General features: G+C 39.7%; 1 protein-coding gene across 5 annotated transcripts in view; it reads left to right on the top strand.

Moving 5' to 3' along the window:
* The window catches only part of ANKRD31 (ankyrin repeat domain 31), a 230,634-nt gene that overhangs the window by 113,773 nt on the left and 89,873 nt on the right, over positions 1-26,988 (top strand). For all 5 annotated transcript variants that reach the window (XM_075181929.1, XM_075181902.1, XM_075181910.1 and 2 more), the window contains 2 exons: positions 12,596-12,810; positions 18,229-18,374. In XM_075181929.1, the coding sequence (XP_075038030.1) occupies positions 12,596-12,810; positions 18,229-18,374 (361 nt within the window). The remainder of the gene's footprint in view (positions 1-12,595; positions 12,811-18,228; positions 18,375-26,988) is intronic.

Here is a 26,988-nt window from a genome sequence, read left to right as displayed (position 1 = left end):
ATATATTTCAGTTTTTTCTTAGCTTGTTTTTTACATGGCTGGGCAAACTTTGTATTATCAAACATAAAAGATGTCATGAATCAGGGTCTTAGCCCCGTTTACGCCACTCGACAGTATCATATCATGTGCATCTCCCTTCTGTCAGAATGCAGCATTCCAAATCCTGGGACAAAGTGTGACTTTGCTGAACTAGAGACTGCCATCTTGGCTGAGACATTTTGCTACATCCTGCCTATTCTGAGCATCTGACTTTGTCCATCAATTAGCTCCCTCTGCTGACTATAAAAGGCACCTCCTACTCTACAAATTGCCAGTGCAACACTTTCCTAGTTCCTGGTTGTAGCTTACCAGTGTTGTTGTTTATCTGTTGCTGTACAGACTCCAGCCATTAACTCTTCGTGTGGATTCCGCTTCCTGCTTTTATTTCAGTATTACTATCTTCTGCTGTACAGACTCCAGACATTAACTGTTTGTGTGGATTCAGCTTCCTGCTCTTACTTCAGTATTACCATCTGCTGCTGTACAGTCTCTAGCCATTAACTCTTTGTGTGGCTTCAGCTTCTTTCTGCTGCTCCAGAGTAACCTTCTCTTGCTGTTCAAAGTCCAGCTATTTACCCCTCATGAGGAATCAGCTTTTTCATACCTATTCCTCTGACTCACCTACTGGCCATTCGGGATAGCAGGGTGTTTATCTGCGTCTCCTAGCGGTCTCTGGGTACAGTGTTATGCACATTTTGTCGCTATCCAATAACGATTGTCGAATCTCGATTTGTGTTTCCAACGCACAAATATTTATTCTCAAAAAGTAGCAGAATAATTCAAGCGAAATAATAGTAAGTACAGCCGTTACTTATCGCAGCCGCTCTGGATCCAGTGAACAGTCATTCAGTCCTGAAGTCTGTGGACAAGATGTCTGAACACTAGATGAAAAGCTCCTGCTTATATGCAAACAGAAATACAGTGAAACAATGCAGATGGTATGGTTTGCTTCTATTGGTCCAGGCTTCAGGAAGGTCCAGGGGGTTGCAGATCATAGGCTGGTTCAATCTAAGGAATCCAAAGGTGAGGGTCATCTATCCAGGGGATGAGCTCTGTTCTTCCCGCCAAAACTCCAATAACAACCAGGCCATTAGCATTTTACAGTCAGCATCATATTAAAGGTTTATTCCCTAACATAAATAATGTTGCAATGTGCGATCTCTTCGCCGAATGCACCGGACAGCTGCTGATGTAAAGGGGATTAATATGATACCAGACATGACACCTTTCCTTTAACCTGAACCATATGTATCACTAATATGCATATAGTTTATAATATTCCACATAAACACTACTATATTTTGACATAAATATGTGTTGCAACTAAGATTAATGTGTACTATTTACAAATGTGTGTGTTTGTGCGAATGTATACAAAAGTGTAAAAACTGTTATTGCCACGTGTTGCGGCTGGATACGCCCTTCCACGCCGTAGCGTGCTCTATGCATAATTTCAGACAAAGACAATCAAGTTTGCTCGATATTAATTGAGATGACTTTATCCAACTTGCTGACTTCGACAACGGGTTTCCAGTTCCAGGTCTCTCCAGGTTGTGGGTTCCGGGGCGGTCTGATTCCTTTGAGAATCAGACCTACTCTCAGACCAACGCAGGTCCTGAGTCCTGAGTTGACCAGAGCCAGTTCCAGGTTTACTCTGTCCAGGAGGTAGCCACTCCTGGTATTCCTTTACCTGAGTTCTGAGCCTTTCTAGTTTCAGTCCTGGCATGATAATCCTCTGAGCTTCTGGACTTTAGGGGTACTGAGTCTCTAGCTGTGGTTTCTGTCTCTCTGTTCCTGCATTCAGGTTCCAGTCCACTTGGTCCAGATTCCAGTGGGTTATTCCACTACTAAGTCCAGTCCAGTATTCTTCCTCCTGTCATCAAGTAGTCACAAATGTACACCTTCTCTCCATGAGCAAGGTCTTCATCCGACCTCCTAGTTTCCACTTCACCCTTGCTACAACTAGTCCCAAGTGTCCCGAGACGGATCCCAGAAACCCTTTTGCCGTGACAAAAGATAGCCAACATATTACTATTTGCATATTCAAGCTGGTTTATTATCACATCGACAAGTGGGTGTAACAGAAGAATAGAACATTTGCGTGTGCTCCTCTCCTCTTCCTCAGGTGTATAATGATTAACAGTGCTCATAGTTATGTAATGGGTAAAATTACCCCCCCAGCCACCCAGTGAAGTGTGATTTACATTCTGTTTACACAATATGTGATCATATATGTTAACCAGTATATTTTGGAATTGATTAAAAATAGTGCTACATTAGATTGATGTAAAAAAATAGGTTAAGAAAATGATCTGTGTGTTATGCAGACCCTCAAATACACACAGAGAAGCATGTACGTTTGACAGTAGCCGTATAACTTGCAGACGTCTGAGGGCTGGTGTGAGAGGAACGGTTTTTGTTTCACAAAGCTCATTATATTTATATCAATTTTTTCCTAAACATACATACATAAAGCAATAAAGCAGGGCTTCATTGTAACTTTTGAAAACATTCATCATATATATTAAGTGGAAGGCACTGGCATTAATATAATGATTGTGTATATACAGTATATATGTTAGGGTATATATAATATCTCTCTCTCTCTCTCTCTCTCACTATATATATATATATATATATTTATTATCTATCTATCAGCCCATACTCGGCTATAACATTTGTTTGTAGTAAGGGGCAACTGTAAGATTGTATTCTATGTAACTTTGACATTAAGAACATCCTAATGTATTTCATGGGGAAATTTTTCCTTTTTTTACTATTTTATCACTAATATATATATTTTCCGTGCATTCTTTTGCAAATAATCCACATATATATTGGATGTAATCTGTAGTGTCTTGTGTAGTAGAGCACAGCAGACCTACACCTGAAATCAACAGTGCATGTTTCTTGAGATCCATACCAATATGAATTTTGGAAGTGCGCAGAGCCAATTATGTTTTTAAGGTAAAGAAATATTTTTTTTTCTCTGCTAAATATAGCTAGGAATCTGCAGCCCTTCTACTTTGTATTTACTTTTTCTATAGTTCTAGTTACAAAGGGCCTGAGTCATTAAGGAGAGTAAAGCAAAAAAAGGAGTAACTTTGCACCTCTGCAAAACCATGTTGCATTGGAGGGGAGGTCAATTTAAAATGTGGGGACAGGTTTATAGTTGGGGTAGGGCATGTCCTAGATCAACTTTCAATTTCATTGTAAAAATAAAAACATCAAATATTCGTGTGCTACATGAAAAAAGTCAGTAATTTCCTTACATGCAAAGTAATGAACTAATTTGCACCCCTTGCATTGTAACATGGTATGTCCAGGATTAAATTTACTCAATTTTTTGCCTTTCTCTCCTTAATGACTCAGGTCTAAAGGGTTTTTAGGGTCTAAAGTATACATTAGTTGGAAAATCTTAGGGTATATGGAGTGGCTGTGGTAGTTGGGTATTTAGTTTTCTTTTTCTCTAGTTTCAGGTAGGGTCTGGGGGTATTCAGATTAGATTTGAATGGTATCATGCTGACTTTTTAGACATTTGTTTCACCGGATGCTATCATGTTTTCTCTGTTCTCAACATATTGACTATGTATGTACATTTACTTATATGTGTTACTTTTATTCACTGTGGCTACTCCGGTAATGTGCTTGGGGGACTTTAACAACTTTCTTAATGAGGGTCTTGATTGGTGGCGTGTGGCTGATGTACATTTTCTCTATAAACCAGCCCCTTCGACCTCCTGATTGATACCTTATTGATATTTGGAGGCTTCGATATCCAGACGTGCAACACTTTTTAGCCACTTCACTACATACTACCCCTTATCTTGAATATATTTAATTTTGCCCTCTTATAGGTTGGCTCTATTTGTTTCTTCTGTCGAATAACTTCCAAAAGGAATATCAGGTCACTCCGCGGCAGGGGCAGGCTGGGCTGGGGTGCAGGGGGGCATCTGCTCCCCGGGCCGATCCCATAGTGGGCTAGCTTGGGCTGGGTCACTTTCAGCCCTCACCTGCTCCCCGGTGTTGATGTGTATTGACATGACTAATTTATATTAATATTATAATAATATAGTAATTATAATTTACATGTGGCAGGGTTTCTTCAGTGAAAATGGTGTGACGTCTTCCTGTGCCATCCTCTGGGATGCTTATAATGCCTTTCTTGGAGGGACCCTTATCACACAGGTTTCTAGCATCATAAGGTTCAATAGGAAAACCATACGATTTAGAACGGCGGTGCAAGGATTTTAAATGTGTATATCTTCAGTCACATACTAGTGAAGATAGACCTTTTTTGTGAATATCTGACCTGCTATCTGTCGGATATGGGATGGACTTATTTGGCATGTTTGTCTAGGAATGAGTTGGGCAGTAGGACCATACTGGCTATATATAATAACCAGCCAATAAAACTTTTTAGAGGTACTGAAATCGCCCTACAGAAATGAAAAAAACATTTTTCCATTTCTGTAGGGATCTCTATGCTTCTAAGGTGATCTACACAACCACTCCATGCACTTCCTACCTTCACACCATTAAATTGCCCAAACTTTCTCAAGATTCAGAGGCCCATTTGAATGCACCCCTTACTGCTGAAGAGAGAGATGTGGCCATAGTTTTTTTCCAAACAACAAAGCTCAGGGGGTGGGGGGCATCCCTATAGAATTGTATAAGAAATACAGAGATTTCTTCGTTCCACAATTATTGGACAATTTCACACAACTACTGGAGCTGGGCTACTAGCCACATATCGGAGGCGCTGATACTTGTTCTACCCAAGCTTGGAAAAGATCCCCTTTATCCGGAATTCTATTGCCCTATCTCCCTTTTGTGCACGGATGTAAAGATGATGACCAAGATCCTTTCCTTTCAACTAAATTCAATGATTTCCCAAATAGTTCATCCTGACTAAACAGGGTTTATGCCCTGCAAATTTACTATCTCTTATCTCTGCTGTCTTTATACTCACATCCATTCGCCCCATGAAGCTGAGCAGGGGGCTGTGGTGGTGTCTCTTGATGCTGCCAAGGCATTCGACTGGGTGGAGTGGAACTACTTATGGGAGGTATGTCACAGATTTGGGATTGGGCATGGGGGGCAGTTTTATTAAATTATTATATTTCGCTACCGCGGCGAGAGTTTGTTCAAATTGTCATAACACTTACCCGTTTTGGTCTGGGTCAGGATACTAGACAGGGTTGTCCCTGCTGCCTTTGGCTTGTTTGATTCAGGCTCATACAAACATAATTGGCATCCCAATGGTTATGACCTGGGACACTATAGCCCTCTATGCCGACTATAAATTCCTATTCTTTTCTGATGCTGATGCCTCTTTGAATCATCTTCTCCACATGGTTAACGGTTTTGGCTAGTTTTTGGGTCTGATGGTTAACTGGGCTAAATCAAATATTTTTACATAAAATCATAAAATGCCATTATTTTCCCTGCAGCACAGTGCAGCATGAGAGATATATGTATACCTGTAGAAATGCCAAGAATAAATCTGTCTCGATGGTACCGCTCGCGGTACATATCATGTTCAACTTATATGGTATTCTTGTGCCATCAGTACCCGGATTGTCTTGACTACTCTTTTGGATCTCCCTAGTGTATTGTTGCCCGACTGTTATTACCCGGCTTGGCTGACCTTCCTTCTGGATTTTCCCCTTGTACCTTGTTGCCAGCACATTACCGAACCGGCTAATCAGATTACTCTCATTCCGTGCCTCTCTATACGACTTGGGGAAGGACCGCGACCTGCGTGTCTCCTGCAGTGAAGCCCATACCTCCTTGCGGGGGTCCCTGGTGAAAACCAGAGGCACGATAGATTCCGCACCTTCTTTTCAAGTTGTGCCAACATTAGCAGGTACTCTACGCTCAGTTGTGACAGGTAGTCATTAACTAGATTAATTGTTATGGGCAGGGGGGGAGAAGGTTTCCTGGTTGGCCATATCCAGGGCCCGATTAAGGGTTCTAGCCACCCTAGGTTATTTCAGTCGTAGCGCCCCCGTCCAGCCACCTCACCTGCCCCCTTCAGCCACCTCACCTGCCCATCTGTTGCCCCTCCCCTCCCCTTCAGACATTAGAACGGACTTACCTGCTGTGGAATCCTTTGGAGCGCGGTGTATGACAGGCAGTCTGGCAGCGGTCGCTGCTAGCTGCCTGTCAGTGTGCAAGTCCTGATCTCCCGTGACCAGAGTAAGAAGCGCCCACAGCCACACTGACAGGCAGCTAGTAGCAATTGCTGCCAGACTGCCTGTCATGTGATAGTGACAGTCGGGACCGCTCCTTTAGACCAGGGGTGGTCCTGATGACTCCGGCTGCCACATTTAGAAAAAAAACAAAAATAAAAACAACATATTTGCGATGCTGCGCCCCCCTGGCTCCAGCGCCCCAGGCTGCAGCGTGGTCAGCCTATTGGCTGACCAGGCCCTGGCCATATCCTAAGCAGCAACCTGTTTTTTTTAGATCTATATACAACAGCTACATACTCTGTGTTTCACACGGTGGTCTATTCTGTATGATATGTAAATCTCCAGTTTTCATTGTGAGAACATGTATGTTTGTTTAATGCCTTACTACACATGTCTGGTTCTATTTGGGGTCCATACCTGATACCAAGTTGTTTTTTGTCTTTGTTTGATGGGTTTTGAGGGATTAATGGGGTAGTTGCAGTTGTTTTTTGTTATATTTTCTTGTCTGTTTTCTTTTTTTTGTTTTGAAAAAACTCAATAAAAATGTATCTGATTATTAAAAATCACTTTATTCAAATCCAAAATACATGGGTTAATATATATATGATCACATTTTGTGTATAATATTATTGTAAATTACTCTTCACTGAGTCTTTATCCATTACATGATCCATATGTTAGGATCTGCCTTGTATCTCTGTGTACATATTACCCTGTGTTATGATCTGCCTTGTATCTCTGTGTGCATATTACCCTGCAGTACCTGTGATCCTCCAGAGGTGCTGCTGTTTGGCCTTTCCCACTATCAGGGGTTAACTAGCACAGCTACCTAATCATCCATACCTAACTGTGTCCTGTATATGTCTGCCTATCCCACAATCCTTTGCTGGTCATTGAAGTTCCTATGCCTGCTTATGTTTCTTTGTTCCTGGATTACCTGCATGTTTCTGGCTATTACTTGGAATTGGCTTCAGTTATTTCCTGTGTTTCATTATTGTTTACCTGTTGTTTGGCAATATCTGGAAGTCCATCGTTTCATCAGTCTGAACTGGTTTCTGTTTATTTGCTTTTCCTGGACTATGCTTTTTCTGCAAAAAAACAGTTTAAACGTTTATATCACGTGTCTGGCTCCATGGCTGTAATTATGGAATTGGTTTTGAACAGACCCATAACACCCTAATTATAAGGTTACGAGCTGAATATATAAAAATTGCGGTATACTCTCTCCAACAATACATAAGTGGAAGTTGCTCAATCAATTTATAGGTTCATGGCAGGTGCTTGTTAGGGTGGAGTTATCCAGCAAGGAACAAATACAGAGAAAAATCCCCCAGCACACTGCTATAACCAGCAAAGGAGTTGCTATTTCTATTTGTACAGAAAAATGCAGAAATCTCAGTTGCACACATTTGCAAATGTATGGAAAGCCACCTGCCACTTCACGGCACTTCTGGTAATGGGGTGATCCTAACCCTAAACAATGAGAATCCCTATTTTTGGCCATATATATATCTTTTTAAATTTAGAGCTAACTTACTAAGAAGTACCCCAAACTCCTTCAAATGGCAATGTGGCGCCAGCACTCCCCATCAGCTACCATAGCATGCCTCTCAAACAAACATTACAGAAGTGGAAGTTGCTCAATAAATTTATAGGTTCATGGCAGGTGGTTGAAAGGGTGGGGTTATCCAGCAAGGAGCATATACAGAGAAAAGTCTAATATGAATTCTTCCAAATATCAAAAAGTTAATTTATATAAAATATTAGTAGTTAAATATGTTATTTGAGAGGTATAAGATGTGAGTAATATTGCTATACATCTCCTGTCATGAAGTGTGATCTCTCCTCACTGTGCTCTTATGGGCTACTTGTAGTATTGAAAGTAGTGCTTTTGAACCATAGGGGGACATTTAATTAGTCATTTCAGGTTAGGACCTTCCCTCATTTTTGTTTTCACTTCATGGAGGTTTGAGAAAAAATGAGCTACGTTATTGTGGTTTTTCTATGCTAAAACGCGTCACCCATAGTTTGTTTAATGAACAAATGTGTTTATCAAAAGATACTGTTGCTAAAATACAGTGCAAAGTGATTCAAATGTATTTTGGATTTGACAAAAGAAAAGTAATAAATTGTTGATAATATAAATGTGAATCTCAGTAAGTTTATTCCATTCTGCTATACTAATTGTTAATAATTATAAAACCCTGTAAATAACACCATGTTGTCTTCTACACATTAGGAACGGGAGAAGAGCAACCCCAAGTTGTGCTGTTGTGTTAGACTCATTTGTCTGTTATTATTTTTTACATAGCGCCAATCAGTGGTTAAAGTGGAAATTGAGAAGTGGTGCTTTGGATATGACCAATAAGCCCAAATAGGGTTTGAGGTTACTATAGGTTAAAAATTGGGCAGACTAGATGAGCCAAGCGGTTCTTATCTCTCATGAAATTCTATGTTTCTATGTTATCAGAGCTGTTAGAGAAATATTTTTGTACCTAACACACTAGAATCATTCAGTAGCTACTTACATTTACAATTATATTTCATAGAATTGAACAAATAATCATTGACATCCTAACACCTGTTTCTGCATTTATAATGACATTTTATTCTTAATTACTGTAAAGGTAATATAAATAAAGCAATCCTGCAAGATACTGGGACTAGGTGACCGAAGAGAAGAAAACACATACTGTACACATATTTAAATCAATTTAATATTGTAATATTCATGGATTACATGTAGTTAAGCTAAAGAGCAATAAGAAAAAATACTTGCTTAAACCCCACCTAAAATAATCTATTCATGCCTTTGTCTTAAAGTTGGCAGTTATGTACTCTTTATACTGAAAGCAAAGGAAATTCTATGAAAACATAATGGTTTTCTGTCTGCTGTAGCATACACTGCTACTCATAGGGCAGTTTATTTATTGAATCTAGTCCTGGATGTGGTCTGGACTTTCACACAAATATGATGGCATTTACTGAGCAACTGTTGAACGATTTTCTGAGAAAAACAAAATTGTTCTAATTTTCTGTGAAAATTTAATAACTACAATGAACTCATATCTGCTTATTTTACAGGATTATCTATTTTTAGCTTTAAATGACTTATCGATTTAATGCATTCTGTTACAGGATTTACCCATTGATTATTTTCTTATCCTGGTAGCCTGGTTGTGCATTTAATTTTATACAAATGCATATTTCATTATGAGTTGTATTGGGACATGAAGGTAGAATCATCCATTTTTCTAGATTAGCTCTCAGCAAACTATTAAATGCTTACTATATCAAGAAAGGGAAGTATACGTGTAGAAGGCCGAGAAATCAGTTGTTATTATTATTATTATTCTTTTTTATTTATAGGGCGCCACTAGGTATCCGTAGCGCAGTACAGGGACAGACAGAAACACAATACAGGGTGAGACAGCACGTAACAGTTAACAAAAAAGCACAGTAACTCAGAAGCTCAATGTACAGCTAGATGAGAGGTGAGAGCCCCCAGCGGGGTAGATAGAGGGGCAGAAGGTCAGGAGGATCTCACAGAAGAGACAAGGAGCAGAGTTAAGGTGGTGGAGAACAGGAGGAGAGGAGGCCCTGCTCGAAGGAGCGTACAATCTAAGGGGAGGGTAGGACGGACAGAGACGCAAGGGTAGGAGGAGGCGGAGACGGAGAGGCGAATGACGAGGAGGGAGGTAGGAGGGGGACAGGAAGGAAGGTAGGAGAGAGAGAGGGGTAGGTGGGAGACTGGAAGGTGGTCAGTTAGGTGGGGGACTGGAAGTTTGTCTCTAGGAAGTGGTTAATATTGTGGCCCTGAAGTGATCTGAAAGATCTTACCCAGGAACATTTCTGTATGAAGCACTTGTATGAAATAAAACAAATCGAGTTTAGTGATGCTTAGAAAAAAAATGTAACTGCAAATGAATCATCATAACACAATGCTTTCTAATATGTGTAACTTATATTCCATACACAGTAATAGTTTTATAAGAGGGTAATAAAACCGCTTTGATCATTCTAATAGTGTGGCAAATGTGCTATTAACCATTTATACCTACATTCATTAGTTACCACTTACAAACGGTAGTTTCCGATTTAAACCTATTTCTATTTCAATATCCGCTCAATTTTTTCTGATACACACAGTATAATACAAAAAATAAGGATAATCATATCAAGATTTTTTTTCCACAGTCTCATCTAAGATAACATGTATTCTTATTAATAATAGATATTTTCAATAACAGTCTTTACACATATAACAGTGTAGAAAGCATAATATATTTTGCATCAAACACAATGCATTGCCTTCTTCAACTGTTCTATTTATGTTTATATGTACCTTCACTATCTGTGTACGCTCTGATTTCATTGTGTGTGTGTATTACAGCTTTAGTTAGAATTCCCTATCAGCTTTAGTTACTGCTCCTATCAGAAAAGCACATGGCCCAATGGTGGCTATCTTTAACAAAGTACATAGCGCAATGCCGACCATCTTGTCTATAGTCTGCGTACAACCTTGTTTACCAACTAAATATGATTCCTATCAGACCACTCAAGGTTTTAAGTACACAGTATTTTAAACACATGTCCTTTCCAGTAAAAATATATAAAACAAGTACAGTATAACATTATTAGCAATATTAATACTTAAACTCCAAACATACAGTGCAAATGTTGTAACTATAGCAACAACTCCAGTTCTTAACTTCAACAATACAGGTTTACTAATCCCAATAAACTATATATTTTTATAACAGACTTAAGTAAAAAGCATATTACACAATACAGTCCATATTAAAGAATGGAACCAGTATTAGCAATATTAATACTATTTTAGCCATATTTAACCAAAAACATACATTCTTTATTCTCTACTAGGCTTCATTGCTTTAACAGTTTCACATCAAATTATGTAATCTCACCATTGTACCTGCAAGAATGACCCTCCATGCCTCACAATCCAGCTATTACAAAATACATAATTACTTGCATGTTCATGTGAGAAAAAGAGCCACAGAGAGAGCTTTTAGCCTTGTATTTTTTATCTTAATTGATTCCTAAGCGGAGGAGCAATGCATGTCACAGGAAGTTGCCTCACAGCATTTGATATGTAAATGTAGGCAGCTTCTCAGAGAAGAACCTATTGTCCAGCTATTGTGCTTATCATTCTGACTGTATAGTTTAACAGCTCACAGTTTGTATAAACCATGCTATATAAGGTGGGGAGGAGACCAATGTCCAGGGACTTGTGTGAATTGAAAATATTATACTCTTTTTTTTTTTTTATGTATGATTGGCCATTGACAGTACAAGTACAGGTTATAACAGCATAATTTTTTTTATTCTAACTACTCTGTTAACATACTGGCTTCAATTAATGAATCAGCAACACATGTAGCTGTCAGTAACTTGCAGAAAATGCACACCTGCCTGAATAACAGAGAGTTAGAATTGATTGACAGTTACTTCCACTGAGATCACATATGCTGCACAGTGTAATACAAATGAATAAAAAGCTGTGCAGCATGTCCTTTCAAAAATTCCTGAACCAGACCGCATGCTCATTTCAACTATAATAGGTAAACTAGGAACGCGAGGGGAGTGTGTGTACAAAACACAGCATGTCACCCATCCAGAGGCCACCAGACCCTCCTGGACTAGGTTAATTAACAGGAATTGGAGCCCTGGAGTGGTAATTTTGCCACTTAAGTGGGCTGAGTTTAATAGACAGGGGTTCCCAAGAGACCTTATTCCAAAAATGATTTTCCTCTTCTTTCTTGAGCTGATGTAGTACAAATCATGGTGAAAACAACATCAGACAAATCTTAATAAGAACGATACAGTATCTCATGACAGACGACAGCTACAAAATGTCTATGTCTGAGAGATACTGATACTCTCTCACTGCCTGCCAATCACAATTTATATCCCATTCCAGCTTGCAGTGTAGGGAAGTCCCTTTGTGGGGATTTTTCGGCCCCTTCCCTTCCTGATTGTACGACACCCTTGTTTATTATTATGACTTTTTTTTTATTACACTGCAGGATTAACCAACTCTAAGGACAGTGGATACCAGCACTCACACAACAACATCTGCCAATTCATTAATTTAAAATTAAATTGTGTTTTAATTATTAGTTAAAGCTTCTACTATTCCGTATAAAGGGCATTTCTCTTGACATTTACAGCGATTTAACAGCAGACCATATGATTAATCATGGTATTGCAATATCAATGGTTTGATGTTTAGGCATGGAGTACTGCATCAACTACAAAATTGCATGATAGTTGCCCGGCATTAAAAGACATTTGTTAAGTCTGTGTATAAAAATGTAGCTTGTTTTTTTTTCCAGAGTTTGCAAACAATAAATATTGATGGTGTGCCATTAGCTAGTCAAAATGTCTTTGAATTTGGCAAGAATCAACAAGGGGTGGAGCTTAGAAGATCTGCGAAAAGAAAATGTGCACAAGAGAAGTCAAAACAAAGTTCTAGTTGTCAGTTAAGAAAAAATTATAGAATTCAGAAGACAAGCTTCTTTTCCAAGAAAAGCATATGTGCTTTTGGAAGGTATGAGTAAATATAGAATACTACCTGTATTGTTTATTGGTCATTCAAATGCTTTCTGTATTGTGTCAGTCAAGAAAACACTATCCATATTTTAAATTTAGTCCCTAGATTGCTCTTTAAATTGTATAAAGGTTACTAAAATGATTACTTTATTGTAAATTGAACACTAGAACAGCTGTGGAGAAACACGTAAGACGCTTTGAGTTGTTGGAACACAGAACGCAATCTAATGAAATTGGCTGACTATTGGATTTGGAAAAGTTTGGAAGTCTAAAGACCCAGATGTCTCATTGAGATAAATGCACAGGTTTTAAGCCCACTCTATGATAATCTGATTGTGAGGATAACAGTAGTGGACTTATACCGCCAACACACGCTACACAGACCCTGAATGGAACGGGCTTAATTAAGAACAGACAGGATGGTGGTAATTTATGCACACATTTACTAATATGTGCAATTGACTGTTGAATGAGAACTATATTGCCCTAGACTTCCGAAATAGCCATTGATATAATTGGGGGTGATAACTGATCAGTAATATTTTCCCCTATGAAGCCGGAAATTCTAAAAGCGAAAGTAGCTGAATTAGTGTATAACACTATACAATATACACGACCAACACATGCTACTACTGTATGTTTATCAAAAACATACTGGATAGTGGCATTTATGTTATTTTATTACTACGTACAATTTACTTTTTGCTCAAATGAATGAGCGCTATATTGCTCTAGACCAGGTGGGTGTCCAACCTTTTAGCTTCCCTGGGCCACATTGGAAGACGACAAGTTGGTTTGGGCCGCACATAAAATACACTAACACTAACGATAGCTGATCATCCAAAAAAACACAGAAAACATAGTTAACATATTAAACTTACTTGGTTAGTAAGAGTTAGGAAACCTGTTGCAGAATCATGATTAAAGCAGTAGTCCCATTACCAGCTGCAATTTAACTTACCTGCATCTGCCCCTTAGTGGGGTTCGGGGAATTAAATGCCAAAAACTTTTTTTTCCTCTCTTTCTGCACCCATGAATCATTTTTTTTATTGACCAGTTTGAAATGGTCACCGATATAGGTAGCATCAGGAGGACTAATAGAAATTTACAGAGATTTAAAGATAGGGTGGCGGGAAAAATTGCTCATGGAGCAGCCTCCGATGAGGGTAACAGTGGGTGACTCCTCTGTGCTGCGCTACGCAATGGATGTCGGGTGTGATGACGTTACCCCCAACATTCACTGCGAGCACCGCACGGAGGAGGAGACCAGGGAGGGAGCCGGAGCGCCAGCTGACGTGACCGCAAGGTAAGTATTTTCTTTTTTTTTTTTTTTGCAGGATATTTTTGTCATTAACACCGCTGCCCCCTTGCCACAACCGCGGGGCCACATATACAGGCGGGCTGGGCTTTATAAAGTAGCCATTAAAACAACTGTGGGATTGAAAACTGATCAATAAAAACTTTCCCCTATGTGCAGGTTACACAAATAGCACAAATTGATTGTCCTGGTTCTTAATTGGTATTTTTATATATTGTTTCTTTTATACCTATGTTTCTATGCTTTTAATGTTTATTAAATTGTTTCAATTTTTACACATACTGACAAGTATTATTATATGGTGGCACCTTGGAGTCCGAATTAATTGGATGCGCTTCTTTAAATTCTTCTTTTTCTCGTTGTCTTTTGAGCAATAAGGTTGTAGCACAACAACCTTTTAAGGAACAGCAATCAATTCAAAACTTATTGGACATTCTGTGGATTTGTTTTTATTTATATGTTTATAATTATTCAATACTGGAGTTATTATACAGTGATATTCCCTGTTGGGGGATATATCAATATTTGGGGTTTTTTCTTATATAAAGAAGTCACCAGAGTTATCTTTGTATTGTATATCTGTCACTAGAATGCTTTATGTATTAAATTGATCGCTAGAATTGTCTCTGCATTGGTTAGATAGGGATGCATAGTATTTGATTATTGTTCTCTGAAATAAACATTTTGCATATGTTTCATTGCCTGTGTAAAACCACGCCCATTAAATAAGCAGTGGTCACATGATTTGCCCACACCCATTTTTTCATTGTAGCACACTGCTACAGGTGCCCAGGACACTTGCATGTGTTTGCTGCTCCAGGCCAAAAGTTGCCAGTCCTGCTCTGCTTCAGCTTGGTCTTTGCCATCATCTTCTGGTTATATTGTGTATATTGTCTAGTTATATTGTGTTCACACTAAAACATATTGGGGTGTATTTACTAAACTGCAGGTTTGAAAAAGTGGAGATGTTGCTTATAGCAACTAATCATATTCTAGTTATAATTTAGTTAGTACATTCTGCAAAATAACAGCTAGAATCTGATTTTTCAGACCTGCAGTTTAGTAAATATACTCCATTGTCTGACTTCTGCAGTTACCAATAATAGTTTTGACAGTACTGGCGAGGCAATATGTGTTGGGCACACATTTTTAGTAATCTGCTGTTTTTAGTAATCTCAGTTTCCCAACTTCATAGTTTAAGAAACAATCAAATAACAAGGAAATTATATGTTTTTTTGTGAACTGCCACAAAACGCTGTCGTTTGAAGACCAATGTTTTAAGTAGAGATGGGCGGGTCCGGTTCTCCGAGAACCGAACCCACCCGAAATTTGGGTATCCGAGTACCGAGCTGAGCAGCTCGGTACTCTCCCGCCCGTTCCGAATCCAAATCGAGGCCGAACGTCATTGTGACGTCGTCGGATCTCGGGGCTCGGTTCTCGCGATACTTCAACTTTATAAATACACGCCTCCACAGCAATCCATCGCCATTTGACAGAGGGAGAGAGCAGGGTGTAGTCATAGGCTAATTAGAGCAGGGACAGAGAATACAATATTGTTCTTGCAATTGCTCTAACCAAAATCGCTAGTGCAGAGAGGAGGATAGAGGTTTATTATTTTTTCTTCATATTTGGCACTCCCCAGCGCTTTTGGGGTGTCCCCCATAATTGTGCATAAATATTTCTGGCTGTCAAAAGTCATATCTGTCAGCAGTATCTACTAAATAATTTTTAGCACTCCTCAGTGCTTTTGGGGTGTCCTCCCTAATTGTGCATTAATATTTCTGGCTGTCAAAAGTCATATCTGTCAGCAGTATCTACTAAATAATTTTTAGCACTCCTCAGTGCTTTTGGGGTGTCCTCCCTAATTGTGCATTAATATTTCTGGCTGTCAAAAGTCATATCTGTCAGCAGTATCTACTAAATAATTTTTAGCACTCCTCAGTGCTTTTGGGGTGTCCTCCCTAATTGTGCATTAATATTTCTGGCTGTCAAAAGTCATATCTGTCAGCAGTATCTACTAAATAATTTTAAGCACTCCTCAGTGCTTTTGGGGTGTCCTCCCTAATTGTGCATTAATATTTCTGGCTTTCAAAAGTCATATCTGTCAGCAGTATCTACTAAATAATTTTTAGCACTCCTCAGTGCTTTTGGGGTGTCCTCCCTAATTGTGCATTAATATTTCTGGCTGTCAAAAGTCATATCTGTCAGCAGTATCTACTAAATAATTTTTAGCACTCCTCAGTGCTTTTGGGGTGTCCTCCCTAATTGTGCATTAATATTTATGGCTGTCAAAAGTCATATCTGTCAGCAGTATCTACTAAATAATTTTTAGCACTCCCCAGTGGTTTGCGCTCAGAATGGATTCAAAGCAGTCCACATATGATCTGAATGAGCAACCAGGTTCTGTCACCAGTCCTGATGTTAGTGTTCCCAGTACGTCATCTGGCCAAGGCGATGTCAAACAACAGTGTTTTCAAATTAGTGCAAAAAACAAAAAACAAAAAAAAATTTACTGTATTGAAGCGAAAAAGAGGTGTAACTGAGCAAAAGTTAAGTGACGATAAAAAAAAAATTGCAAGCATGCCATTCTACACACGCAGTGGCAAAGAGAGAATGAGGCCTTCACCTTTGGCTATTAGTGGCAGATCCCAAAAAGTTACCCAGCCTACAATTGGTGCACAACTACTGTTACGCGTCAAAGCCGAGCTGCAAGATAACAGTGAGGCATTACAGGAGAATATTTGCTCTGATTCACAAATGACAACAATCCCTGTGGAGAGTCCATCCAACAGTGGGATGTCTAATCGTGAGCATTCTGCTGATGTGTGCCTTAATAGCCCGAGTGTAGCCGGTTATACCCAAATTGAGGATGCCACTTTGGAATTAGAAGAGGATGAGGGGGAGATTTGTGTAGGCGACGAGGGCGCTAATGATGATGTTGATGATTGTGATGCAGACAGATACCAAATTGCCTTTCTCAATTTCTATTTATATTCTAGATTATATAACGGCTGAATAGTTTTCTATTTTACTCCTAGTGGAGAGAGAATCTGATGCAGACAGATACCAAACTGTCTTTCTCCATGTCAATTAATATTGTACAGTCTATAATGGCTGAATTTTTTAGTATTTTATACAAGTGGAGGGGGGCCTAGAGAGACAGAAACCAAACTGGCTTTCTCCATGTCAATTAATATTGTACAGTCTATAATGGCTGAATTTTTTGGTATTTTATACAAGTGGAGGGGGGCCTTGAGAGACAGAAACCAAACTGGCTTTTTCCATTTCTTTACATATTTAACTATAAGTGTAGGGTGTAATATACATTCAAAGACGATGGCTGCATTGCCAATATGCATAGATGGAGAGGAAGACAATCTGTTTTGTGTGTAGAATAGGCCTACCAATGAAGAATTAAACTGTTTTTTTGGATGATTTATTACCTCAACAATTAGATTACTTGTCTCTAAAACAGTTGGAGCACTAAATTGGGTTAATTTAGGCCCAAAAACATGGATTTTCCAAAAAAATAGCAAAACAAAACCAAACAAAACCAAAACCAAAACCAAAACACGCAATGGCAGTTTTGCAAAACCAAAACCAAAACCAAAACACGACGGTAATCCAGATCCAAAACCGAATCCAAAACCAAAACACGGGGGTCAGTGACCATCTCTAGTTTTAAGTAACAGCTGGTATGTATGCAAATTGTATTGCGCAAGCTATAAACTTGCTTATTATTTAAAAACTGCTCTGTTTACAATTTATACATTGGGATTTGCATGCATGCTTAATATATATTTATTATCTAGAAAGTTTCTGTTTTTCCTATTGCCTAGCTTAAAATCTTACACTATTGCTTGTGAAATTATCAAAAATTGCTGGTGGTATAGTGGAGATATGGTCATGTTACACAGTCAGATTCAGCTATGGGTTTACTAGTGAGTTTTGGTGTGAAATTTAAAATAATATTAAATATAACCATGAATTTTGTAACATTCCGTTCAAGAGAGCTATAGTTATGTTTTGGTCTTGATTTATACCCACCCCATATCTTTCCTACTTTATCTTAACACTTTTAAATGTTTATTTTTACAGAAAATTTTTTACAGACACCAAATTCACAAATGGCAAACTTGCTATGGTTTCCAAAAGTTGTGACAACAGTAGAAAGAAAAGGTCAAGTACTCACTTTGGCTCAGTGTGCAACAGAAGCAAAAACAGAACAGCTGATGAAACTAATTGTAAGAATACTACTAAACATGCTATTTTTCGAAATGTAATCAATTAAAAATAATAGTGCCAAACCAGGGACGGACTGGGACTAAAAATCAGCCCTGGCATTTAAAGTACACAGGCCCACCTCAGTTCTAGTAGGAAAGAAACCGTGTGCCGCCGCACAGCAGCGGTGCCAAAGAGGGCGTGACCACATTGTGTTGTGGGTGTGGCCAACATGGGGCATTGATACATACATTATAATAAAACATTACATTTATCACGCCCTCCCAGCCACATCACGCCATCCCCCCAGGCACATTATGACACCCCAGCCCACTGTACTTATCTATGCTTCTGGTGCTACAGACATCCATAAGGGTGGGAACTTCCTGTAGAATGAGCAGGGAAGTTCTTTGTCTCACGAGATTACCAAATCTTGTGATACTTAGAGCTCCTCGGCTTGCTCTGCAGTCTGTGTCTTGTCCGGGAACTGGGAGCAGCTATCAGTTCCCTTCCCCTAACCAGAGGTGGATTAAGGCTCAGGGGCCCAGGGTAATTAAGACAGCAGGGCCCCTAATATGTAACATGGTTATCATTTTAGACAAGTACACAGGCACTACTGTTAGATGCACACAGCTCTGCCTTCACAAGCAGTACGCTGTGAAGCAGGACATACCTCCAACTTGCAGTCTGACCAAATCCTGACTAAGTGAGACAGTCACCCAAATTCAGGACTGCCCCACCAGATTCAGGACAGTTGGTAGACTGTCCTGCTCTCTCCTACCTGTCTTGGTCACTTTCACCACTTGTAGCAACTGGTTTCTTTAGCTCGGTTCTTTTCTTGTCTTGATCCTGGAATATTGGATGCCGTATTTTGAAAAAAAAAAAGTACATGAGATTTAGAAAACTCCAACCAGCCCCGGTGTTAAAACAATAGCACTCACATATTTCCCTCCCTCCAAACAGTCCCAGCAATAAATTAAATAGCATTAGAGGTTAGTAAATATAGCCATTTTCCACAACCATCCCCGGCAATAACTCTTATTCACATTTAATAAATAGCCCTCCTCCCCAATATCAGTCCCATATATTTAATTGATAGCCCTAAACCACCCCAGCATTAAATTAAAGGTTCCTTCACCTCACATTAAATAATAAGCCCCCACCTACACTCCACCATTAAATAGCCTACCCCCCACACTATATTAAGATCCTCCCTTTCCTCACATATTATATTAAAATACTGCGCGCACACACATATGCACACTATATGAACATGGCCACATACACAACTATATGAACATGGCCACATACAAACACTATATGAACATGGGGCCACACACACACACTCTGTATGAACATGGGGCCACACACACACACACACACACACTATATGAACATGTGGCCACACACACACGCACACTATATGAACATGGGGCCACACACACACACACACACTATATGAACATGAGGTCACACATACACGCACACTATAGCCACACATGCACACTATAGCCACATGGGACCACACACGCACACTGTAGCCACACAAACGCACACTGTAGCCACACAGATGCACATTGTAGCCACACACACACTATAGCCACACAGACACATACACACACACTATAGCTACACAGATACAAACACACTATAGCCACACAGTCACACACACACACACACACACTAACCACACAGTCATACACAAACACATACTGTAGCCACACAGACACTCAGTCCATCTGACCATCGGCCCTTCTGGCATTTGCCAGAAGTGCCAGATGGCCAGTCCGGCCCTGTGCCTAGCTAATTTTTAAAACACATTAGAACATTTTTTCTCTATATAACCGATACATATACATACATTACAAAAACACAAACATACAGCAAGATTAGAAAACAATTAATCATTCTTGACTTGAGGGCACTCTAACATAAAGAAATGAAAGGTACTTCAAACTAATTTAAAGGCATAGTAAACCCACAGTCATGACTCAACATTTACTACAATGTTGACGGGGCTGGAAAGCAGCAGATTATACGTTGCCAAAAAGGTTGTCCCAAGGTAATCACTTGGCATTTACATCCGATCCTGGGATGACTTTTTCAATCGTGTACATCTTGCTCCTGCCCAGTCCCCAGCCACACCACAACATTTATTGTCTGGGCATTTGCAATCCCTTTAAATATGTTGTACTTGTCTATCTTTGTATTAGAGACTCAAATAAAAAAATGCTCAAGGATCCCTACCAAACCAAGGTGTGCTGTTATTTTTACAAATAGGTAACAGACTAAGAGCGTGGTAAAAAAAAATGGGTTGTATGTACACTCTACTTACTGCTTTTAAAAAACAAAACAATGTTGACATATTTTGCAATGAACCTTATTACACCCTGTGTTAAATCTTCTCTATGTTGCTGCGCTTGAGAGACCATAGTGCACTTGTGTCTTACAATACATAGGGAGTATAAGCAAAAACATATTTTTAAGATCCTGCCCAGGATTACTTTCACACAAGTAGGGCATTTACAGCTAAATTTATTTATTGAGGTGTGTTATTAGGAGTCACATTTGTAAACTATACATTTATTTGGAATCCATAGTCATAAACATTTTAAATATATTGAACTCCGTAGACAAGGGTATATATTTCTAGCTTTTTGTTTTCCTTTAGGACTTGGGAAGACCCTGAAGAATCAAACCACACACTAATAGGTCTCTTCTATAGCAAGCACTAATATATAAAGTATAAACTGGGTCATACCAGGTATTATTAGATCCAGGTTATGTGGATCTATGGCTCTAGAAATGATCCCTAAAAAGAGAGATCAGATTCAGGTCACATTTCAGTCTTATTTCATCTACTTGGCCTTCTAAGTTTTGTTTTCCTAGTATTAATGGAATATATATATAATATAATAGAAATTTCTCTTTGAAAAGCAAGAAAGTCAAGGTGCTGTGTAATATTCCATTTGGTGGAACGTTCCTCGATTTGGGCAAGTGCGTAGGATTATTTTATGCTGTGCTGAGTTGTGTAAACCCATTTCCACTTCACAAAAATACATTCAATACTTTTAATGGAATACATCTAGAGTGTTCTAATTGCACTTCGGAAGAGAAACACATTTTTAGATGCACTCTGCCCAATCTAAAACAAAACTTCAAAAAACACAAAGGTGCCACATTTAATATAGACAGTCTTGAGGTCCCCTCAGTCTCATGATTAATTTAATCCACAAGTGAGGCTAAATTGAACAGTATTGTAGGAGAAAAACAAAAAAACAAAAACATTTACTAAAAGGAGTGGTTCTTAAGTAGTAGGAGTTTAGATCTTTAATATGACATTTGCACTTCTACTGCTAATTATGGAGCCTCACCTTGAGTGGTTTTGCTTGGAAGTGCTGGTCAGCCCCGGGATGATTTTCCCTAGAAAAGACTACATAGGGTTAAACACGGGCGGACTGTGACTAGCCACGGGGCTAATGTGAGTTATGCTCCCTTTGATGATCGTGCAGATATTATGTGCTCATCTTCCTGCCCAGCATGACCGCCTGGAGCTTCTCTCTGCAGGGAGGCTGCTGTTATATGAGGTGTGGGGGGGGGGGCTAAGGCTCAGCCCTTCCGATAAGCAGACACCAGTCCAGGTCAAATGGTTTATCTTTGGACTGCCGCACTAAAGCCACACTACTGTGGGAACGCAGGTGAATATAACAAAAATGTATTGCCCCAGCATTTCTCTCTCTTGCCTGGATAGTTCTGACTAGGGGTTTCAGCTCCTTTTCCTTGTTTCTCATGGAAGTCAGAATGGACTTGGTCGATTTGTGAGCCCACTGCAAGTGGGGAGAAATTGGACTTGGCCCCTACTTCACCTTTAGAAAGGCTGAAAACCATGGCTCAGCACCTGGATAAGCACTACCCAGGGACATTGACTATAGCTCCTTTTAGATAGGGTTGGATGGTAGGTCTGCTGGGGTGACCCTCTGGTATTTGTTTATGTATAGTGTCCTAGTACTGTGTATTGTGCTTGACAACAGTCTCCTTACTTTACCCTGAAAACTACTTAAGAGATTATTGTACAAACGCTTGTCCCACTTTTTCTCCTCTCACTTCATTCTCAATTTTCTGCAATCAGGCTTCCGCTCTTAATATTCCACTGAAACTGCTCTCACAAAATTGATTGATGATCTACTTACTGCAAAGTCTAAGGGTCATTTCTCCATACTCATTCTCCTGGACCTCTCTGCTGCTTTTGACACTGTTGATCATCCTCTTATCCTACACTCCTTTGGCCTTCGTGGCACAGTTCTTTCCTGGTTCACTTCCTACTTATTAAACCGCTTCTTTAGTGTTTCTACCTCTGGAACATCCTCCCCTCCACTCTCACTATCTATTGAGGTCCCACAAGGCTCTGTTCTTGGCCCTTTACTTTTTTCATTGTACACCTCTTATCTTGGGGCACTAATTCACTCATTTGTCCTCCAATACCACCTCTACGCTGATTACACCCGGCCAAATCTATGTCTCTTTTCCTGATCTCTCCCCTTCTGTACTATCTTGTGTAACCAACTGTCTTTCAGCTATCTCCACATGGATGTCCCAATGCTATCTTAAGCTCAACATATCCAAAACAGAGTTTATTTTCTTCCCTCCTGCCAGAATCACCACCTCTCCTCAAATCTCCCTCACTGTTAATAACACCACAATTTCCTCAGTCTCCCAATCTGCTGCCTTGGTGTCACACTTGATTCCACACTCTGCTTTATTCCTCACTTCCAGACTCTCTCCCAGTCCTGTCGATTCCACCTTAAAAAAAACATTGCCAGAATACGACATTTTCTTACTCAACATGCTACCAAAACTCTTATCCATTCTCTCATCATCACCCGTCTTGACTACTGCAACCTCCTGCTATGTGGCATTCCCGACGCCCATATATCCACACTTCAGTCCATCCTAAATGCTGCTACAAGACTGATCTTCCTCTCTAACTGTTCCACATCTGCTGAACCACTTTGCAAATCCCTACATTGGCTCCCTGTGTCCTCCGGAATCCAATTCACATTACTCACCCTTAACTATAAAGCCCTCAACAACACCACCCCTTCATACATCTCAAATATCATATCAAAATACTCTCCCTCCCATCCTCTTAGATCTACCTCTGACCTGCACCTTGTCTCATCTCTGGTAATCACCTACAAGACTTCTGCCGCGCTGATCCCCACTTACAGAATTCCCTACTATAATCAGACTTTCCAACAGCCTACAAATATTTAGATGTTCTCCAAAAACCCATCTCTTTTTTAAAGCTTACCTTATCCCTGATGAGACTATTCACACTAATACACCCTCACAGCTGTCGCAGTCTCCACTCTAAGATACACTCGCTCCTCTTGCTTCAACTGTGCCTTCTTCCACTTAGAATGTAAGCTCTCAAATGAGCAGGGTCCTCCATACCCTTTGTTTTCAGGTCTGCATTTATTTTGTCTGCCTTGTCTGTCCTTGTTTTATGTCTGTCCTTGTTTTATGTATGTCCTTGTTTTATGTTTGTCCTTGTTTTCCCTACTGTACAGTACTGAGGAGCACAGCAGTGCCTTACAAATCTACAATAATAATAATGAATGATTGTCTAGTTGATTTCGCACCCATGTAGGAGGTACCAGGGGAAGCCAGACTGACACATAAGATTGCATTTGAGCAAAACCGTCTTCTGGAAAGCAAAATAGCTCACTGTTACCCATGGTATCTTCACAGGGGGCCTCACACTGCTGGTTTCCCTGCTATAGTTTTACCAGCCCAGCCTGTCATAGCCTGTTGACAGCTAGGGCTTTTCCAGGGGTCTTTATGCTGTTTGTCTCCACCACAATTACCGCAACCAGCCCAGGTTATGAGCATATTTGCCAACTTTTAAAAAAATCACGTCAGGGAGATTCAAGTAAAAGTTAGGGGTAGTTAGCCATTGAAGGTAGCATGTCTTTCTCTGCCAAAGGGGAGTGTCTAGCTCCACTTATTAGTCTTATTATACTTCTGATCCATCTTTACAGATTCCTCCTTCTCTTGTTATCTCTCCTCACTCTCTGTTCTCTCTCTTATGACTGTCTCCAATGGTTGCTTGCTTTACTCTCCTTTGCCCTGTACTGCTTGTTTTTACTTATCCCCTTGTTTTCCCCATTCACTACTGATACTCCCCGCGTTATTCCCCTGGCCTTTCAGAGTTTTTTACTTACTGGCTCCTCTGATTCAGCTCTTTTGCTGTCACGCTTTCAGCTCAAGCTCTCCTGTCAGGCAGTTCTCATTGGCTGAGAAAGGAATTTCGTCAAGAGTCTCCCCTGGACAGGTGGGGAGTCCATGTCTATGCAGAGTTATCACACTCAGGCAGTCTTAACTAGTAAATTGCAGAGCGATCTTGATGTATGTGATGCATGTCACTTGGTCAAGTGGGCGGATCTACCACCCACTTCTGATCTGGGCTACAGTCCTGGGAGTTCAGGAGACTGGCTGCTAATTTGGGAGTGTCTCCCAGAGATTCTGGGAGAATAGGCCAGTATGGCTATGAGTGCTTTATAGGTATATTCATGTGGACATGTAAACATGCTCTTTTGTGAATACATGAAAATCTAAATGACTCTGATTGTCTCAAAAAAAAATACCATAGCATCTGTTAAGTACTAAGTGTTTACTGTACTGTTTTTTCTTGTGACTTATTATGAATAAGGGTGTGCACCGGGCACTTTTAGTGTTTTGGGTTTTGGGTTCTGATTAGCTTGAGGTTTTGGGTTCTGATTTGTTTTGCCAAAACACCTGACGAAAGGTTTTGGTTCTGATTTCGGGTTTTGGGTTCTGATTTATATTTAAAAAAGCATAAAAAGCACTAAAATCCATTTTTTTGTTTTTTTTCCACTCCTACGCTATTATTAACCTCAATAACATACAATAACAATCATTTCCACTAATTTCCAGTCTATTCTGAACACCTCACACCTCACAATATTGTTTTTAGTCCAAAACGTTGCACCGAGGTAGCTTTCTGGACTGCGTAGTGGAGTGGGCCCGGTATCCAATTTGGTACCGGGGCCACAATACCTCCTCCAACCATGGTACAAAGCATTCATCATTGAGATCCCATCAAGGATATAAAAGACAGACAGGGTCGAAGTGTTATTTGTTGACTTTGTGAACAAAAAAACTGTCCCTGTTGCAAATCTTCGTGCAATGAAAAGTGACTTTTTCATTTAAAGGCTCAAGCTTTCAAGTGTAGTGTTTATAAGTTATATTATACTTTTGGTTTAATTTGTTTAATTTGTTTTGATTTTGTTTTACTTTGTGCTCATGGCAAACGACTGTTGAACTGTCACATAATGCCAAAAAAAGAGTTGCAAGATGGAATTGTCCTTGGGCCCTCCCACCCACCCTGATGTTGTTGAAATAGGACTTGCGCACTTTAACAAACCAATCATTTCAGCGACAGGGCCTACCAAACAACTGTGGCTGAAATGATTGGTTTGTTTGGGCCCCCACACCAAAAAAGCTATTCATCTCTCCCTGTACAAACTAAACAGGCTCTACTGAGGCAAGATGTCATCCTCATCCTCATCCTCTGATTCCTCTCCCCCTTCAGTGTGTACTTCCTCATCCTCACACATTATCAATTCGTCCCCGCTGGACTCCACAACCACAGGTCCCTCTGTAGTATCTGGAGGCCAGTGCTGTACTTGATTGAGGAATTGATAATTCCTTTTTATGAACATCATTTTTTCAACGTTCTGCGGAAGCAACCTCCTTCGCCGCTCACTGACCAGGTTCCCTGCTGCACTAAAAACTCTTTCCGAGTACACACTGGAGGGGGAACAACTCAGGTAAAATAGAGCCAGTTTGTACAGGGGCTTCCAAACTGCTTTTTTTCCTGCCAGTAACAATATGGACTGTCTGACATGTCTATTTGGATGGTGTCAGAAAAATAATCCTCCAGCATTTTTTCTATTGTGACAGCATCCAATGCAGCTACAGTAGACATGTCTGCAATGGTTGGCAGGTCCTTCAGTCCGGACCAGATGTTGTCTGCATACCCGCTAGCGGGTCTTTTAGGAAAACTGAGTTTTTTCCTCGCAGCCACAGGTGTGGAAGAATATGAAGGTGGAGCTGTTGGCACTGCTTAAAAATTGAACGTATTAAATGTAATATAGCTTGCAGTACCTATTCTCTGGAACTGCTTAAAGAATGAACGTAGTAAATGTAATATAGATTGCAGTACCTATTCTCTTGCACTGCTTAAAAATGTAACTTATTAAATGTAATATAGATTGCAGTACCTATTCTCTGGAACTGCTTAAAAATTGAAGGTAGTAAATGTAATATAGATTGCAGTACCTATTCTCTGGAACTGCTTAAAAATTGAAGGTAGTAAATGTAATATAGATTGCAGTACCTATTCTTTAGAACTGCTTACATTTTTATTTTTTTTTATTAATTTTGTATAATTTTTAAAATACATTTTTTTTTGTAATTTTTAAGAGATTTTAATAATTATAAAATTTGTATGGACTTAGCACAACAAAGCACAGGACAAAAGCACCGCTGGACTCAGCAAGTACAGAGCACTGGACTGATGCACCACTGTACTCAGCAAGGACAGAGCACTGG

The sequence above is a fragment of the Mixophyes fleayi genome, chromosome 1, assembly GCF_038048845.1.
Source record: "Mixophyes fleayi isolate aMixFle1 chromosome 1, aMixFle1.hap1, whole genome shotgun sequence".
Classification (NCBI taxonomy): Eukaryota; Metazoa; Chordata; class Amphibia; order Anura; family Limnodynastidae; genus Mixophyes; species Mixophyes fleayi.
Note: the sequence above shows the minus strand (reverse complement) of the source record. Positions and strands in the feature narration are given on the sequence as shown.